General features: G+C 39.8%; 1 protein-coding gene across 1 annotated transcript in view; it reads right to left on the bottom strand.

The window, feature by feature from the left end:
- The window catches only part of LOC307250297 (solute carrier family 66 member 2), a 77,711-nt gene that overhangs the window by 20,731 nt on the left and 43,314 nt on the right, over positions 1-13,666 (bottom strand). Inside the window, exon 4 of the mRNA XM_080027333.1 lies at positions 10,481-10,697. Within this exon, the coding sequence (XP_079883459.1) occupies positions 10,481-10,697 (217 nt within the window). The remainder of the gene's footprint in view (positions 1-10,480; positions 10,698-13,666) is intronic.

Raw genomic sequence — 13,666 nt, forward strand, 5'->3', positions numbered from 1 at the left:
TGCCTCTTAAATGTAAATAATTTCATATGCAGGATTTTTCCTGGCACAACACAGTGGTGGTGACAGTATGCTTTATTTCATGTTGATTCATTCCTCTGTTCTGTATTACTGCAGCTTCTTCCTGTGGAGATGGGTACCCCGGCAAAGCTGCGGATCATCTTGGATGATGATGACATTCGTAAACTGGTTCTACCTTTAGGCATCCCAAACTCCCTTCAGGACCTTAATGATGTTATTCAAGAGACATTTCATATCACCAGGGCGTTTAATGTGATGTATCAAGACATGGATTTTGAAGGCCAGTTTTTCACTCTAAGCTCCATTGAAGAAGTGCAAGACAAGGCTACACTAAAGCTTGTATTTACTCAACCAAATGTCCTAACTCTCAGTCCTGTGGAAGTATCTCATGTCGAATCCTTAGTTCCAGAACAGTCTTCTGATACAAGCGCTGGCCAGTCTTCTGATTCTCAGGACACAATCCTGCTGTCCTCCTCGGATGAAAGTGGACAATCTTTATGGTCTCAGCCATGGCCGGGAAGGTTTCCAATACCTGCCTTTCCTCATGATGTAGACCTTATGATGGAAGTAGGAAACCAAGCCTATGAAAAGGATGGCACACTGTTGAACAATCCAAAAGTGACGAGTAGCATACTCGAGAGGCTAGCAGACACCATATTTTCATATACAGCATACCCAACTGGTCTCCAGGTTTTAGCTGTGGTAGAAGCTTTGGTTGAAAAGTACCCATGCCTCAAAGACCCGGGGTCTTTTAATGGCTTATATAGTTGGCAACAGAGGATCAAATACAAAATGGGCAATTATGATGATGTTAACTCCCTGAAAAGAAGAATCTCTGAAGAGGGTTCATCCAAAGACATCAAAAAGCCAAAGAAGGCAGAAGTTAATTACTTGCCACCACTGCCACTTGTTGAGACACAGAACTCTTTAGAGAAGGAGAGAGTGGATTTGTTGCAGGAAGTAAAGAAGAAAAACTGTGAGAAGATCATTGGTGAGAAAATGGAGAGGTCTTTCTCCTATCGAAGAATGGAAGTTGTCCAGCAGTGCCCTGCAGTCCAAGACCTCATGGAGAGATGGCCTGGGCTGTTCTGTGAAACTCAGGTAAATCCAGTTCTTGTGTTTCTTTACCCGATGCTTGTATTGTTGTGTGTACAGGCTGGAAGAATATAAGTAAGATACACTTTGCAAGATTATGAAGTTCACCATGCAAAAACAGTGTATTACACTACATTCATTTTAGGAAGGTGGACTGTATAATGTAGCAACTAAGTATCTTTTAACAGAAGTATTGCTTAAAATTGATCATCATTTTGAAGGCTATAGATTGTGTTGCTGCTTAGTAGTATTGTATTAAACTGGGAGGACTACTTTATTATTCAAGCAAGGTGGGTTGTCATGATCATGTTGTGTTTTTTTTATTATTTGTAATTGTTTCAGATCAAAGAGGAGTTCAGAAGGATCACAACTCTTCATCTGGAGCGGACTTTTTTGTCAAAATTGGACAGTTACTCAACCAAACTCCTGGAGATATTTCAGACAAAGGGCGGGGTCCCGGGCACAAAAACAAGGCCTATGCTGGATTCACTCAGCCAGGTAAAGTTTAAAAATATAATTGTTGTCGTCATATGTTGAGCTAATAAATACATAGGATAACTGATGACACGTCAGCTCATTTGAACAAAGATAATGTTTGTTCTCAGCAATAAATTCACTTCTGTCTGTGTAACAGCAACATGCTGAAGGCAGAAGAGATGTCACCATCCGCTGCTTGATGGAGTTCCTTGGAGAGTCTGCAGAGGAACTCATCAAAGACTATCAGGTAAATTTTGAACATTTGTGAAATTATTATTCAGACCATATTAAAATGTGTTTCTTCTCCAAGGGGAAAAACCTTTTAAATTCAATAACTTAAATTGGTGCTTAAGATACATGACTAGTGCTGTATCTGAAATGTTTACAAATGTTCATTTATTTCAATGTATTTTTTAAATTTTTACTAGAGGTGGGCATAGATTAATTTTTTTAATCTAGATTAATCTAGATTAATTTTGGAATTAATCTAGATTAATCTAGATTAAAATGTCTCATTTGAATTCATTCATAATATGTGTGTGCTCCTAAATAATGACTCAAAGTAAGTCTTTGAGAACGTGTTTCTCAAGCCAGGTGGCGCATCAGACCAGGGGCTCATCTCCTGTTTCCAACATGCATCACAAACTGCTTGAGGAAGCTGTTCTACTATGATAATTGGTGATGAAAATAAATAATGTTCAACAAGATGTTACTTAGTAACGCGTTACCGGCATCGGACCTCTTTTTTCAGTAACGAGTAATCTAACGCGTTACTATCTCCAAACCAGTAATCAGATTAAAGTTACTCATCAAAGTCACTGTGCGTTACTTTTTCTGTAATTTTCCTTAGTGAAACATTTTACATAACTGCACAAATGACTGCGATTGCGATTTTATGTAAATAAATGTGCACGCATGTGTCTCTAAACGCTCCAACTGCTCCAACCGCTCCTCTCGTCTTTTTGGTAGCGCCCCTCTCTGACATGCAGCGTGTGTGTGTGCGCCTGTGTCTGTGTGTGTGTGTGTGTGTGCAGCAGCATTACGGCCGAACTGTGGCGCAAAACAAAGTTTTCCCCCCGATGAAATATAGCGTCTGCTAAGGGGATATTTAGGATTCGGGTACGGTGACGTTGAAGAGATAGAAGTGTTTAAAACTTGGAAACTTATAGTCACGTGGCGACCGGTGGCCACACACACCCACCCTGCGTTCCAATACCCGATTGTGTCGTGGGCAAGTGATGGAGAGAGAGAGCGGCGGGTGTGTGAGAGAATAAAGGCTCCTCAAGTGTCAACAACGGCCCCCGGCTATTATTATCTCCCCTGAGCCGAACAGGAGGTGGAATAAGAGATTAACGGCGATATTTTTTTATCGCCGATAAGAGTCTTGCGTTAACGCAGCACGTTAACGCCGATAACGGCCCACCACTAATTTTTACCCATTTTCTTATTTTTTTTTTGTTGAATCACAGCCAATCTCACATTTTCCCTCAACACTGAATACAGTATACTTACCTGTTTATGTCCTTGGAGCTAAGCACATCTTAGGGGTTGGCCCAGGTTTGTGCCTCTCCGTGTATTAGCATTACTTTGGGTCACAGAGATAACATATTCTGTGAAATATAATTAACTTGTGTTGTCTGAAAAACCCAAAAGGATATTTAAAAATATGTGTTGGTAGTCTGACATGGTTTTCATAGTCCTCAAGACTACTCTAAAAAGACTGAAAAAATATTGTCTGGTGAAATTGTCTTTAACCTGTTTGCTAATTGTTCCTGGGTTTCAAGTCCAAACAAAACAGTACAGCAAAATGATTTTTTCTTCAAGAGTATTTGAGGATTCTGAAAATATCTAAAGTTTTTAACAACCTTATGGGTTTTTGAAATAATGCCAGTTTATCATCTCTGAGAAAAAAAACGATTGTTACATATGGACCGCAATGTACACCAATAGATGAAAGGCACAAAGTAGGGTTAACTTGAACTGAGAAAGATCTGAAAAGAAATTCAATAAATAATAACTTAAGTTAAGTGTCCATCTATGTGAAAATTAAATTAATTAAAATCAGTACTTGTGTGCATACATACCCAGCATTTAACCAATGTCTTGCTTTGAGCGTCTTATTTCTGTTGCATTATTGTATAAGTAGTAAATGGCCACTCAAATAAGCCAACCCAGTAAATCACCTCTTGCATATTCAGGAACTTTAAAGAAAATATCTTTAGTATAATGACTTCCAAGCACTGATTCACATGTTTTTGACAGGATGTCAGCAAAGAAGCCATCAGAGATGACCATGCTCATCATGTCTTGAAGATTGTTGTCGTCCATGGAAGTACTGCACAAGAAGGCCACAGCCCTGCCCATGTCTTGATCATCATCGAGGGAAAAGAGGTTCTTGATGATTGTAAAAGTGTGGCAAAGGCTTGCCTTCTGCTCATGGGTTTTATCTATGCAATGAACTTGAGTTACCCACCAAAGTTGAAATACACAATCGAAGTGTTTCAGAAGCTCTTTCTTGAGCTTGACATCCTGAAGATGTCTCCCAAAGTCCGGGCTTTGCAGAACAAACTTCTATCATGAGATGATTGTTTCTGTGCCGGTTCACGAACCAGTTGCATTGTTGTGGTTCAGAGGAAATACTTGGGAGCTAGTTAGATAAAGAAATGTCCTGTTCCAAATATTTGAGCCCAGTTTGTAAGATTACATGTTTGTATATTCTGTTATGGTAACTGACATATTGTTAGTCTCATAGCACAATTGCCTAAGTCATATTTTTTTTCAGTTATTGCACTTTATGGTACTTGCAGTTATTGCACTTTAAAGTGATACTTTTAGGCAGTTCTTTCTTCAAACTCACTCACTCAAGGATGAGAGAGAGAGAGAGAGAGAGAGAGAGAGAGAGAGAGAGAGAGAGAGAGAGAGAGAGAGAGAGAGAGAGAGAGAGAGAGAGAGAGAGAGAGAGAGAGAGAGAGAGAGAGAGAGAGAGAGAGAGAGAGAGAGAGAGAGAGAGAGAGAGAGAGAGAGAGAGAGGTTGTATTCTAACTGGCGACACTGTTTATTTTTTATTTTTAAATGTATCTGCTAATGCCAGTCAGTGTGTTGGAATACTGTAAGCAATTACCTATTGCAATAGTGTTGGAAAATAAAAGTGTTTTTTATAAAGTAATTTCATGTTTTGTGTTTCTTACTGTTACTTAACTTTACTTCATTTCCTGAGTAAAACTTACAAATAATTTCTGTGTGGAAAACTGTTACAGGGTTTTTTTCAAGTAAATGTTACTTAAATAAATGTTACTTAAATAATGCTAAAACAAGAACTAGGTCCAACCAATTAAAAGCTTTGGGAAAAAAGTAGTATTTTTTTACAGAAATTTGTAAGTAAATGCAGTGCTAATCTAAGAGTACATTTTACTGAAGGAGATTGTGTAAAATTTACTCATGAAAGCAGAAATTTGCTAGTAAACTTTACAAGAATTTCTTGGTTAAACTTAATCATTATTGGTAAGTAGATTTAACTTGAGAATATCATATTATATATAATTTGCTCCCTCAGTTAAATTTACTAGGAATTTCTGCGTGGAAATTGTTACAGAGGTTTTTTTTAAGTAAATCACACTCCAAATTTTTTTCAGTGCAGTGTATATGGAAATGTAAGGTCCAACAACACAATTTCCAGTCTAATCTTGCCTCAGGACTATTATTTAACTGTGAGTGCTACTGGGGTGACTTGGACAATGGTTTATGGTTCTCTACCCTAACAAACACTATTAAATGTGCTTTGCTTACACACAATGCTGCGTGAGAACGAAATGCATGCACACTCTCATGCATGCATAAACACACAAATCTCGACCAGAGAGACACAAATGCAAATTGAAGGGCTGATCCCCGAATGTAAACTGGCTGCGTCACACTGTGATGGAAGTAGACAGATTCATAGAGACATTCCAGAGATCGTGTTAAATGATCTGGATATTATATATTATTATATATTCAATTACACATCACTGGCGGTGTTCTGTGTTGTCTTTACAAATCCATTAAAGAAGAACATCCATTACAATGTTCCACAGGTCAAGGTGTATTTTTTTTTTACATTGCTTGTAATGTATTATTCAACCAACTGTTCAAAACCCCAGATATAAATTACAATGATACAAAAAGAGAAAAAAAAGCAACAATTAATGTGAATGTTTTACCTTTTTGCTAGATCAATACTTAAAAAGATTAAATCCATTATTTAAAAAAAAAAGAAAGTTAGTTTGATGTAGTGTACAACTTCTGTTTACAAGACGTTTGAATTTGGGGACAATTTCAGATATACCGACACATGCACATTTGATCACATGCTGTTTTCTCCTGCTGTATTGTTTCAATGTCAAAATTGTCCCGAGTTGACTCTGGGTTGCTAGTTTTGGAATAGGAACTTTCCATTTCCAGAAATACTTTACGTTTAACTTTAAATAAGAGTATTACTTTTCATGAATATGAACAAGAATTAGAATGATTACGTCGTTCATAGTCCCTGTACTAGCCTACACCATACATTTGTAGAGCCCTCAATCAATTTGTGGTGTGATCTGATTCACAATTAGTTTTGCTCTGGGGAAAAAAGCCAATAATTCATATGAATATGAATATATGAGCAAACTTTATATTACTACTGCTGGCGGAATAACAGATATATTTTTTAATCAAGTCTTTTTCCACCTAGGACACTGTGCAGTGTACCATACATGCAGCCCCTATCTTCACACTCCCCTTCCCTTCCAAATGTGCTCCCCTTTGAGACACATGACTGTAGTTCGTAGGGTCACAAAGTGCTTGGAGGTCATCACAGTTTCTGTAGAATGTCCTTGTCCCAAATGGCCTCGGGGTTATGTCCGCCTCAAGAGACGTGGTAACCGCATATAGGCTGCAATGGAATATGGCAATATAGGACCAGCATTAACACTTGGAGGGTGTCACCCAGAGCAAAAAAAAAAACAGCTGAAGGTGTGAGAGGCACAGAGTGGCATAACGAAAGATAAGGGAACTGAATATGCACTCAAACACACAATAATGGGACAGGTGTTTTGAAGTATTTTATGTTCCTTTTTATTGAAGGTTGGCAGTTTGACTGCTGCTGTCACATTCATGGCACTAAAAAACTGTGAATTGAACCTAGTAATAGAACAGTTAGAGAAAAAGAGGCGCAGATGAAGTGGAAACTAACAGAACTAAGTACTGTATCTGTAGAGAAGGGGAGCAGTAGTGAATTTGTCTGCACACTTTCAGTCGGTGCGACAGCCGACTGTCAAAATAGATAAAGTTTAATGAGAGGGAAGAGAAAAACAGGTGGGCTCCGCAGGCAGCCGAGCATAGACTGCCTTAATCACTCACGCGCAAAAACACATTGTTGTTTATGAAAACAAATCACAACTTTAACCTTCAAATGTTGCTTCCACCTGAGCAATAACAGCACATCCATATGCCATCACTCCCCGGCAAACGCTGTTAGATAAAAACGTAGCATCTCCATAAAAGGCAGCGTTTAATGGGTCGCTTGATTGTCTGTCGGCACAGCATTAAAAGTGAGACGAGCACCTGGCATTAAAAGTGCTTAGTCCCTTTAAGTTTAAATAATGTATTGAAGTAGCGTAAATATTGCAAAAAGTGCAAAACAGTTCATTCATGCAGTAATTAAAAGTGGGGAACTGTTGTTGACAAAATCCGTTTTTGTCAAAATCAGTGAATGTTTCCTCATGAGCCGCTACCTGTCCGTACTGTGTGTGCACTAAAAAAACTTCCATTGTTAATACACAGCTTATCAACTGGTAAACAAAGCATATTTAAACAAAGGGGCCCCTCAAGCTAGCATCATGCCGGTTTACGGAGCCTAGGCTGTGTAATAACACTGCATTTTTTATTCAGTACGACCAGCGTTGTCCATAGCTGACTCCACCTTTAAGGCAGTTTTTGTGTCTGTGATCCTGCATTATCAGTGCAGCATCAACATTCTGTAAATGACCAAATGTGCAAACCAGCCAGACTTTGTTTGAACCACACAAAACAGCTTAGTTGTGGATGAGGCCAGAGACATTAAAAGGAGCCACATTCAGATATGACTTCTCTAATTTCTGTGGTCCTTGTTTTCCCCAATATATTTTCTGATGACATATTCTGTCAGATCTTCCAGTTTCTTTCCCACACCTCCTCCATTCTCTCTCTCTTAGTGTCTTTAATTGTATTTTTCCATCTTCACTGTGTCCCTTCCTCGGTTTTTTCCCTGGAGTAGAGGTGGTGAGTATCTACAGTGACCAGGTTTAATTACAGAGTGCAATTGACAGGCTCTGTGTGTATATGTTAGTGTCTCTCTCTCTTTCTCTCTCTCTCTCTCTCTCTCTCTCTCTCTCTCTCTCTCTCTCTCTCTCTCTCTCTCTCTCTCTCTCTCTCTCTCTCTCTCTCTCTCTCTCTCTCTCTCTCTCTCTCTCTCTCTCTCTCTCTCTGCTTTTCCACAACATGTATCTGTTTGAAGGCGATCAATTGGTACAAACTGGATAAGGTGAACAGTCGGTAATGAATAGGATCCATACACTGGCCCTCACTCTACACAGTAATAGGATCTCAGGGGGAATCGGACGGAAACAAGTAAGAGAGAGCACGTTCAAAATACGTACATACAGCATCATCACATCTGCAAAATGTGTGTCCAGGCTCTCAACAGCACTAATGGGAGAATCCCCTAAGTCGACATGACCAGGGTGAAAAGATCAGAACACACATTTCATAGGGCAGAGACAGAAGTGCTGAGTGAGTTGTTTCAACCATTACTGTATAAGGCGGCCGAGATCGATAGCGAGGTTGAGAAAATATTCATGCTGAAATTGCAGTATTTCCCCCAGAAAGACTCATTTGGTATTGTGAAATATTGATATTCCAACCACTGTATTGCTTTTCGTCGGCTCATATTAGATTATCATAATACAGAGTTTGCAGAACGTTGCCATAGATCTGAGGTTTAGCGAATGTAAGATGCAGTGTTATTGCATGTTTAATCTTTGGTGTGATATTCACTCAGAGTTGATGGAGTGAGTGCTCACAGGAAGTGCAAAGGCCCAGATGTACACCCTGAGGACACTTCATGTGAAATGGGGCATATTACCCAGAAAGGTTTGGCCATTAAAACAGTAAATCAGCAGCACTGCAGCGACTTAAAAGTACACGGTTGTAATACTCTAAGGCCTCAAAATGGAAGTGTATTCAGAGCTTATTTCTTGTGTGTATGGGTGGCTTTGCAGTGAAAAGGATTGTCCCTCAAGGGTAAAAACAAGCAAGACACCTTCATAATTCAAAGTCCTTCTCACCAACTGGTGGTAGCCTTATAACCATGGGGAATTAACCTAAAACAAATTTTAAAAAAAGCAAAATAGAACAGAAGTAAAGAAAAAATAACAAAAGGTTAACAAGCTGGAAGCAGAGAAGAGAGGATGAGTGAGTAAGTTATCTGCATAAGACAACATGTAAACTCTAGTCATTACCAAACATCAACCGGACCAACAGTCCATTTGATGTAAAAGAGTTAAGATAATGTGAGTGGTTACATCTTCAAATATTTGATTGACATAAATCCGTGGCATTGCAAAGTCAGTCTGTCAGACTGTCCACCACTTTGCTTTTTAAAACACTACTAGTCAGTTTCAAGATCAAAAATAGTCATTGTCGATACTTTAGTTTTTGAAAATTAAAAAGCATGTGACTTTACTACATATACACACACGCAGGCGCAAACATACACACACAACTACACCTACACACAACTACACACACACACACACACACATACACACACAACTACACCTACACACAACTACACACACACACACACACACACACTCACTGACAGATTCTGCGCTGATGATGACGGACATTAGACATAATGGGGAAATAATTATGATAATTAGTGTGAGGTTCTGTGCCATTAGTGGCTGAATTGATCTTACAGTCCTCTCTACCTTAGAGGCTAATCAGAATACAAATTGACCTTTGAACACTCCGATATAATCATAACATAAAAATATCTATAATGCAACCTAAGGCTTTAGTTTTTTCCCCCCAGACACCCATCCTCTCCCTCTATCCATTCAAGGTGACCTTGATTTTAAGGTGGGTATACCGCCTAAACCTCGGGATTTACCTACAAAAATGCAGCATGTAAATAATACTACTGAGGGGAGGGGAAATTTACAGTAGATTTTTTAATTAAGTTTTAGAGGGCAGGTAAGCTTTTACTTTTCAGTGTCAACAGCAACTCATCTAGTTTTTTCTAAAAGTTTTTTGCAGTTTTAACTTGAAGCCTGAGGGAGCGGAAGCAAGTTTATCATTGGTAATGCACTTACCTTCGTCGGTGAAACAGATTGATAGCTGTTGGCAAACTGTTAAAGGTGGAGGCCAAATCGATTCTGGAGAATGTTTGTTGTCAAAATCCCTTTTCGTCAAAGTCAGTGAATATCTCTTTACAATCCACTTACCTGTCTGTAATGTTTGTTTCGCTGATAATTGAAAAGAAAACAGTGTTGATACACAGCATAGGATCTGTAAACAGGGATGTTGCTATATTGTTGGCCCCCTTTCTTTACAAACAAGTTTACAGAGCCTAGGCGGTGTATTAACGCAGAATTTTATTTTTTCAGCGCACACAGAGTACGGACAGGTAGCGGAAAGTGAGGGGATATACTGTACACTTCTGAAAAAATCTGACAACAAGCTTTCTCTATGATTGCTGACTGCACCTTTAGATACTCAGTCTTAAGGTTTATCAAAACACCTCACAGTGTTGTGTGCCGCTCTATGTACCAGTGTGGGGAACAGTGAGTTATGAGCTTGACCCTCAGAAGGTGCTGTTTAGTACCTCATGCCTTTGGTGGAGCAGTTGTTGAAGTTCTGCAGCAGCTGTGGTAGTCCCAGCATGGCTTCAAACATGACGGCCAGGGAGCCCAGGGTCTCCACGAACACAGCCGAGTCCAGCAGCACAAAGGTGACGACGGCACTGAGCACGGTGAAGCCAAAACAGAAGAGCAGGTAGTCCTCGAACGCACTCCACATCCAGAAGTAGCGGAAGTCCAAGTCTGGAGAGAGAGAGAGAGGAATCACAATCACAATCTCTGTATTGTCATTACACAAAGTACATTGACACAATTGAGGTAGAGTCTCTTAAATAAATTCAGTGCAATTTTTCTATTAAAAAATAAATAAATTAAGAATAGGTAAAAAAAAAAACATTGAAGTGTAAATATATAAATATAAATATTTTCCACCATTTGTATGCAACAGAGGTCAGGTTGGTTTGATGCATTACGAGTAAGGTGTTTAGATGTGCAGTATTTTGTGCAATAAACTTGGGTGGTAGGATAGCCTAGAGGGGACCACTGGTAACCATGAGGTCGCTAGTTTGATCCCCGGCACCGGACAGGAGGGGGTTAGTTGTAAAACTAGTGGTGGCTAGTATTACATCTACAGAGCCCACCATGGCCCAATCTAGATCCACCCCCTACACCCTAACCCTATCCACTATCCCTCTGTTTGCGCGTTCGCGGGGAGGGCCCGCCATATTGAGTGTCGTCCCAAACCACCGAGCCTCGAGTGTAAGTGGGTGATAAAGCCCTCGATCATCGAGTCTGCATCGACGTTGGCTCAGCCCTACGTTTGACACAGGTGTCCGCCAATCCATTATGTCCGGAATGGAGGAGTTAACTTACAAATGACAGTTCCAGGGAGTTTGTTTCCCGAATTATAAATGAAACGTAGCTACTCTTACCTCAAACAGACATTTGATTGATTATTTTTATGCATGGCCCTAAATGACGGAACCGGAGGGTAGCCTACAATATCGGAACGAACATGTTGTTTCACACTTGTTGATTTGATTATGCCACTTGTCTAGTGTACTTTCAAGGCGTGGAAAAAGATCAAACGAAGCAGATGAAGAAAATGCCCACAAGTTAATAAGGGACAGTGATTATTTCCTTAAATTGTTAGTAAGATTTGTGTTTCTGTTACAGCCGATGAGGGGTAGTAATAGCGGCAGTGACGTCAGTCAGCTGGAGCGCATGACATTTCTTATTTATGACCACCCTTGCAGTGCATTATAATTTATGCACGCTAATTAAGTGCCGCGATTCGCCGGTCGTAATGGCAGATCATGACAAGTGGAATACATGCTTTAGCAGACTATTGTTCTTTTCCCTGGTTTTGTATGCTGTGCATGTAAACTAAAAGGATAATTAAACAGCGGATCAAACACCCACCCGTTTTCTCCACTACAGACTGAGCTGGTAAAATTAAGAATATGCAGTTAGAAAATGTTTAACAACAAATAAATTATGCAGCCAAAAAAGCATGGGAGTGAGTTTGTTTTTATTCAATACTACATTTTACTCTTACATGCGTAGCTGAATATGAATGTAAAGAGTGTTTTCAGGTCAAATATAAATGTGGTGGAATTCTATTTTAGGGTGAGAAATAAAGACTTAACAAACTAGTGTCTTCTTCCTGTTTCCGTCTGGCAAAGGCGAGGGCTTGCCATAGCCGCACCATTGTTATACCCTCGCCCTTAATGATCGAGTGGCACTTCACAGCCGCGAGTGTGACTCCACAGCGAGTCACACTCGCTCACGGAGTGGGAGTGCCTAGGGAGTCATTTGGGATTGGGCCCATCTCTACCATTGTGTCCTTGAGCAAGGCACTTAACCCCAAAACTGCTCCAGGGGTGCTGTACTATGGCTGACCCTGCACTCTGACCCCTTCCGAAGTGGAAAAATTGAGAGGGGATATGTGAAAAGACAAATTTCAACGTGAACAATAACTTTTTTAATAAAACCCTTGCCAGATTTATAGAGAATCATTAGATACAGTAAACACAAAGTTGAAATGCTACTCATAGTTTAGCATAATTTACAGAAAAAACTTTATTGAATAGATGTCAGTTGAAATAGATAGGAAACAGGACGGGCTCTGATGATTGGTGAAAGATGTGGGAGGATTTATAGGAAAAAAAGCAGACAGAATAACGGGAATAGATGATTAAATGAAGGAGCAGAGTGAGAAGGAAGTGTACAGTGTGTTTGTGTGTGCGTGTGTGTGTGCGTGTGTGTGTGTGTGTGTGTGTGTGTGTCTGTGTGTGTGTCTGTGTGTGTGTGTGTGTGTTATATTGAAGAGTGAGGATGCTTACATTATGTGCAGAGATGGAAACAGAAGAGCAATAGTGACAGGCAGAGATGGAGGGTGATGAGGGCGATATATTGCGGGAAAGAAAGACGAGAGGAGGAAAATAGCAGGAATAAGAGCGTTTCATTAAGAGATGCATGGCAATTTTTGCATGGACAGCACTCCTAAATCAATACGGTGCGCACGCATAAGTGAACGAAGCAAAGACAAATGATATACTGGAAAGGCTTTTACATTGCTATTACTCTGGAATAACATGGCCTTTCCGTGAGGCCAGACTCCACATTTAGAAAGTATATTACCTTTTTGCTATGAAGCTATCTTTCCGCCGACAACTTTATTTATCTTGTGTGGCTTTTATTTTTTTCAGTTCGCCGGTAAAATACCCAAGACCACCGCTGCTGCCTAGAGCTGTTGTTTGTTCTCTTTAAAAATAGCAAGCCAACATGAATGGAAGAGCTGGCTAACACCAGTGATTCAGTACAGGCGTCAGAGTGGGGCTTTCAAACAGACTATAGATCCCACATTTAAAAAGTCACGGTGGTCCGAATCGCATACTCTTTCTTTTTTCTATTCTACATACTACATCTGACCATAAAAATAATCTAGTTAGGATGCAGTAGCCATATACTTTGGACATACTTTTATTTATTTATTTGATCGTAACATTGCGCCTTGATCTTGCTTTTATATCCGTCGCATCCGGTGCACACTGGATTGTGGGTCAGAATCGCCCAAATAGGATGCTGTCTTCAACACTAAATATCTCGGCTGGAAGTAGTAGACATCCGGCTATTTCTAACCATACTAAATCTGGCCACAACAATCGGGACATCCTAAAAAAAAAATTCTACCATACTAAATGATAGTA

Source organism: Ammodytes marinus (assembly GCF_949987685.1).
Source record: "Ammodytes marinus genome assembly, chromosome: 5".
Lineage (NCBI taxonomy): Eukaryota > Metazoa > Chordata > Actinopteri > Uranoscopiformes > Ammodytidae > Ammodytes > Ammodytes marinus.